The following is a 6,811-nucleotide window of genomic DNA, read 5'->3' on the forward strand; positions in this document are numbered from 1 at the left end:
TTATGATTGTTAGTAACTTGTCTGAGTTTTTCTTAGGATCCAGGAGTCTCGTGGATTATTTAGCTTCGTTTAGTTGAATATTTATATCCATCTTGGTTTCAAACTTGCAATAATATATACGTATCAGCTGCTTCATGTGGTTGTACTTTGGTTCACTCGACTGAATTGATTAATATATTGCAAAGTGAACATAAATTTTTTATCTTGAACGTAAAACTTTGGATTCTAAAAGTTCCAAACATTCTGCCCATGGATAAACCTATGGAGTTTTCGTGCAATAATGGATATCATAGCATCATTAAAAAATGAATGAAATGTTATATGCCGCCTCAACTCTTAGAAGTTGAAAATATTTCAGAATATTTTTCTTGTCAGAGTAATTCAAACTATTTTTTTATAGAATAATTGTCATACTTGATAAACTTTGATTAGGTGTATAGTTTTTACATATTATGTTTTTCAACTATATTATCTTTAATTCTGAATTGAAAATTTGACTACAAAAATATTTCTTTTTGTAAATTTTTTTTGTATACTTAAAAATGATACACAAGCTAATATATAAATACAAGACCTGCAACATCTATACACTTTTTCATTTTACATTTATTTTTATGACAAGAAAGGGAAAAGGGGATTTTTGAGCATATGTACAGTAATGGCATTATTGACATGGTCTGTTAAAGTCACGTCTAGCTTTGGTCCTTTAATTAAATAAGTTAAATTGATATTTTTAACTTTAATTAATAAAATAAACAAATTTTTAGGTTGTTCAGAAGAGGCTATAGATACAATTAATTAACTTGAATAATTAAATGTTGTTATCATTATTGTGTATATATATAATTAAAGTTTTATTATATCATCATAAAATTATATATTTATTGATTTATATAAAAATTACAAATTAGATTTATTAATTTATTTGAGAATATTTAATTGCTTAATTTTAATCTATTTTTTAAGACTTTTAAATTAAGTAAACTTCATATAATATAAATAGGACAATCTAAAGTCTCATTGTTGAAACAAGCCTCAAACTTGTTTTAGGTAAGGATCAATTGGCACGCGTGACACATCTACACATCTCTATGATCCTGTAAAAATATAAAGTATAAACAATATTTTTCTATTCTATTCATATAGCTGATACTATCATATATTTGTCAAAATGTTAGTTTATAATTAGAAAATAACGATTTACATTACCACAATTACTTTCATCGTTGTGCCTAGCTAGCACCTTGTGGTTAAGGTATGGAAATAAATTAAATTTGTACAATTTAGCCGAAAACAGTGATAAATAATATTTTGAGTCAAATAAAAACCACTCACAAAGTATGTAGATAAGGAACTCCAACTTTTACTCTTCATCTAGACAAAAGGTCCAAATCTTGCAGCTGCTACCAACAACCTACTGTGTGTGTGGTGTTTGGTAACCAATTTATTTACTAATAGACAATGGACAGTAAGTTTGGCTATATCCTTATTTTGCAAAACAGCCAATATTATTTTCAACCATGTAATTTTCACTGTACATATACCAAAGGGTTCGTCACTGTAATACACTACAGTGCATGTGGCAGCTGTGTGCATTTTTTCTGTTTTTTTCTGTTTCTCTCTCTAGCTCTCCCCACAACCATCACTGTGTCATCCCTTAGGTATGTTCAGGAATTGGATTTTGTAAGCATAAGGTAAATTTTTTAAATTATGAAACTTATATATAATTAGTATTTATAACAACAATAGCAAAAGATTATATAGCACACTAAGTTTATGTTAATTAATTTATTATCATTTTTTCTTTTATTTTAAATTTTTTATCAAATTAAAAAATATTTATTAGCCATCCTAGCTCCCTAGCTAAGACTCACAAAAGTAACCTTAATCTTCAATAGCTTGAAGCCAAACTAAATCATAGTCACGTATGTCCTCGATCAGCATGCTGAGTGAATGGCCTTATTATATGGACAATATATAGTGTATATATTTTCTTGTTTTGATCTAATTAACATGGATGTGGCTTACTATAATTTTATTAAAGAACAATGATTTTGGATAATATACTCATTATTATTTCTTTTAATATCTCTTTCCATCACATTATATTATCTATTATATTTATAATTTTTTTCTGTTTTATCTCCTTGTTAAGTGTCAAATGGTTTTTTAGGATTCCAAAAATATATTATAGTTTTTTGTTTTATTAAAAGTTACAATACTGCATATTACTTTCTTTCAATCCTTTTTATAAAAAATAATTTTGTGTAAACAAATTTTAGTATAAAATACACTAAAAATTATTTTTTACAAAAATGATAAAAAGGTTTACACTAAAACTTATTTCTTATAATAATAACGATGAAAATAGTATATATTATTGGTTACACTTAACAATATCCTTAAACAGCGGCAACCGTTGATTTTGAAGTACATTGTGCTAGATTCGCTGTGTGTGTGTGTGACTACGTGTGCTAAGAACCCATACACACACACCACACGCCCATTGACTGACAGACACATCATGATCATCAGCAGCTGCAGATATGCACACGCATGCATGAAAAATGGAATAACCTTCCTTTGATACTGTACTACAATATAGCATGAATCAGAATCTAGAAAAAAAGAAGCTCAAAACACAGTAGTTATTATTATTAGTTTATTACTATTATTATTATTATCATAATAATACTGATGAAGCTAACAACAACTCACTACAATGTTAGGACTTAATAATTAGGTCTAAATTTCATTAACATTGCCTCTGATTCTTCCCCATTATCATCATCATCTGTTTTTTTTAGAAAGGAGTACTAATTAATTAATGGTACAGAAATTTCAAAATCCATTGTTGGCTCCACTCCTAGTTACATTATTATTCTGATCTTGATGGAAGTGATGTTGATGTTGGTGTTGGTGGTACCCTCCTCCTGGCAAGGAGCTGCTACTCTCACCTATGTCAAGTTCTGGCCTGTACACCTCTTCTTGTTCCAACTCTTCCTTTGCCACTTTCTGCATTCCCATGATGAACTCCAATGGCCTTCGTTGTTGTTGCTGGGAATTAGATGGCAAGAGTGGTTGTTGTTGTGTTGTTGTTGGTGGCACCACTGAGGGGAGCTTGGAGAGAAGTGCCTCAAGGCTACTCATTGAAGGAGTTATCTTGAGTGGCAAGTTGAAGTGGCCATGGTGATCATATAGTTCAGTTTGTTGGGGTGATGCAAGGTGGTGATGGTTGTTGCCGCCTTGATAATGCCATTGTTCTGGTGCTCCATACCCTCCTCCTTCTATTTTATAAGGGTATGCTGAAGATGAAGGGTGTGGCAACAGCACACCAGGGATGCTCTCAATGTAGCTGAACTTTTTTCTCAAAAGAACCACATAGCTCAGGTCTTCAATAACCTTCAGTTCCATTGAGAGAGAAACATAAAAATGAAGGAGTACAATTGTGAAATAGATTCTTGTTAAGTGTGTGTGAGTGAGAGAGAGAAATAGAGAGAGGAAGGAGAAGAGGGAGAACCTTGTGAACAGCTCCTAATTGAACAACACCTTCTCTTACAGCAATAAGAGCTATGGTCTGAAAGATATATAATTGAATTGAATTTAATTAATAAAGAAAGGAGATTTTGTGCGAAAGCCAAGGGGGGTTTGCATATTATGAGTGTCATAGTACCTTTATACCAGACAGGAACTGGGCTTCCCAAGTCCTAGGGTGCTGTAAAAGAGCATATAATATAAGGATATATATATATACCGACAGATTTTCTTTGGGAAGCATATGTACATATATAATTAAACATGAAATCATGTCTATTAATTTTGTGACATGGAATTAATGATTAATGAACTTAGATGATTATGTTAACAATTAGTAAATTATTTAGCATTTAATGTTGCAATATATATATATATATATATATATATATATATATGGGGTTCTTCTTTCTCACCGAATCTGCTGAATTGTGCCATGCTGACAAGAAGTTGATTTCTTGATCATTAGGCTCTTTGTTTATCCACTTGTGGCTGTGATCTGCAGCCACTTTTCCTATCAACCTGCTCCATTAAACATAATTAATTAAATCAACCTCTTAGCTTTGAACATCTTTCAAGAACAAAGTAAGAGAAATGTGACACAAATAGGTAAATTAATGTTGATTAATATTGCATATACCCTTCTCCATAGTTATAGATCTCATGTGACATCTTGAAGAAGAGCTCCGGTTGCAGCCCTTGGTAGGGCTGAAATTCACAGTTCCCATAAACAGGTGGGGTAGAACAATCACCAGAGTTAACTTCAGGTGCTGCTGATGCAGCAAAATTGCAGAAACCATCTTCCCACACCAATATCCTGCATGCATATAAAGTTATAAACTCACTACTGTTAACCAAACACAACAATCCTGCACTAGCTAGTGTTGAAGTTAACACTACTCAACACTGAAAAACATTACCAATTCCTTCTGTTTCCTCTTGATCTATCATAAGCCCCTTGTCCTTCCCACCTATATAATTTCGAAAAGAAACAAGGATATTGAAGAATCAGCAGATGTATATCATGAAAATGTTTCCATAAAGTTATAGTTTAATTAGTCCACATATATGTAGATATAGTAGTATATATGTATGTGTGATGTATGTGCCTAGCTAGTGCACAAAATCTCTCTTTCAAGAAGCTATAGAATTGATTGATCTCTAATTAATTTTGTTCTCCTTACTTGGGTGGAGGGTAGTTTCTAGGCAAGATCCTCCAGAAGACTGCGTAGACCCATTGAGAATTTTCATGGATGCACAAACTTCTGAGAGTGTGTTGAAGGAGATGGGTAACAGCCAATGGAGTGAGATGTTCTTCCATCAAATCCTCGCAAATAAGCAAAGCAATTATATGATCTCTTCCCTTGCACCCCTTACCTAGCTATCTTTATGAGTGGGGAACTGCAACATCATATACTCCTTTATATAAGCCCACCAACAAGGAAACCTCACATTTATACCCTCTCTCTCTCCTCTCTCTCTCTCTCCTACACATACACACAATACATTTAGGTGGAGAAAAGTGGGGGTGAAATAAATGAACCATATACATTTCAATTTACACACAAAAATATTTTAATATTTTATTGAGACCCCACCACCCTCCCTGCCCCAAATCCTCATATTTTCAATATCCTCCAATGTTGAAAACAACCAACCTCACCCAAATTCATGAACCGTCTATCAGCAGCAGCATATGCCAAACCTAATAATAATAATAATATATTATATATGGTTTCAAAAACAGCATGATATACGAGTCACGTACCTCCATGTCTCTGATGACTCTTATCTAATTCCTATAGTCCTTGATCTTCCTCATGAGCAGCACCATCCATCATTTCATACATATATTTTTTTTAATATTTTAATTCATGTTCCATCGCTTACCGTTCTGTTCTCTGACACTCTCTTAGGTATCATCAGCATGTACTCATGATTCCAGTTCCAGCAGGCAACAAAGTTTCTAAACCACAACCATTTATTCTACTCAACCGGCCACAACACCACACCTAATAAATGTTAGCACTTTATAATTAACTTTTATATATCTATGTGAGATACATCTTTTTTTATGGTTTTTTTTTTCTTTATTACTTGGGTTTGTAATTTTGTTCGATCGGTTGTCTGCTACGAGAGGAACAAGATAATGGTGCCAGGATATCCCTTAGAGGAAGCGAAATATCAACATCAAATTACTGTTTGTTTACTATTGCATCAGAGTCTCGTATCATCTAGCAACTAACAAGTAATAATTAATTAAGTTGTTAGTAATAACGCTTATAATTGCATAACTAAATATGATAAGTGGGAAAAACCTTTTATATATAGTGTCAGACATTAGTGCGTGTTCCTACTTTTTTTCTTACCCGGCTAAAAATAATAATGATTAATCTTAATCTCAACTTTGCTATATAATCTCTTCAAGGTAAAAGTGTTACTGTTGAATACTTCTTGATCCAAAAGATCCAATAGGTTGAATGATGGTAACCCTCAAACCCTTGTTGCACTTCTAGGGAAGACATGCTTTTTTCCCACCATGTTTTCTTCTTTATTATTCCCATTTTGTCACCCTCTTTTGATCACCTTCTCCATATGATATGCAAATTAAAACGTTCATAGAAAAAGGTTTCCACGAGTCTTTACTGTTTAAATAAAAAAATAAAAAAATCTAGAACCTAAAGTTTGAAACTAGAAGTTGAAAGCAACCTATCATACACATACATGTAGTATATATTAGTAACAATCAAATAGAAATTATACCACGGCATGCATAAAATGACACCAGCTAGAATGCAACCGCTTGTAACCATAACCTGGTAGTATATAGTAGTGGATTTTTCCAAACCAAAATCATGATATGAAACAAAACATCAGAAAAACAAAGTTTCAACGACACCATCTATAGACTTGAAATATTTAAGAACTCCACCATCTTTTTTTTTTTCTCTCTCTCTCTCTCTCTCTCTCATAGTATAGTCAGTATCTCCTTTCTTTGCACCTGCTACACTTTCATCTCTGATGAATCTGTAAGTTACATAATGACTAAATGGAGAAGAACTCATTACTTTCATTTCCCCACTCTGACACACCAAAAAAAAAATAGCTTGACAGACAGGCCATTATACTCCTATCCTAGCTTTGACCATACATTATAATAAGAAATAATAATAATAATAATAATAATAATAATAATAGCAATAATAAAAATTATTGTAAACATTTTCACATTTGCTATAGGCATTAATGCTATAGATTACCTAATAACCCAACCTTT

General features: G+C 32.2%; 1 protein-coding gene across 2 annotated transcripts; it reads right to left on the minus strand.

Moving 5' to 3' along the window:
- Positions 1-2,725: 2,725 nt before the first annotated feature.
- On the minus strand, positions 2,726-5,506 carry LOC100816910 (protein RICE SALT SENSITIVE 3). 2 transcript variants are annotated; one of them, XM_014771263.3, is made up of 8 exons: positions 5,303-5,506; positions 4,719-4,935; positions 4,455-4,505; positions 4,175-4,351; positions 3,951-4,056; positions 3,674-3,715; positions 3,521-3,577; positions 2,726-3,402 (listed from the first exon to the last, which is right to left on the minus strand). In XM_014771263.3, the coding sequence occupies exons 2-8, from the start codon at positions 4,853-4,855 to the stop codon at positions 2,842-2,844; spliced, it is 1,131 nt and encodes a 376-aa protein (XP_014626749.1). In that variant the 5' UTR covers positions 4,856-4,935; positions 5,303-5,506; the 3' UTR covers positions 2,726-2,841. The 2 variants fall into 2 exon arrangements, with proteins under 2 accessions (XP_014626749.1, XP_040860910.1); XM_041004976.1 differs by lacking the exon at positions 5,303-5,506 and having other exon boundaries at positions 4,719-5,042.
- Between the last annotated feature and the right edge of the window lie 1,305 nt (positions 5,507-6,811).

The sequence above is a fragment of the Glycine max genome, chromosome 1, assembly GCF_000004515.6.
Source record: "Glycine max cultivar Williams 82 chromosome 1, Glycine_max_v4.0, whole genome shotgun sequence".
Taxonomy (NCBI): domain Eukaryota; kingdom Viridiplantae; phylum Streptophyta; class Magnoliopsida; order Fabales; family Fabaceae; genus Glycine; species Glycine max.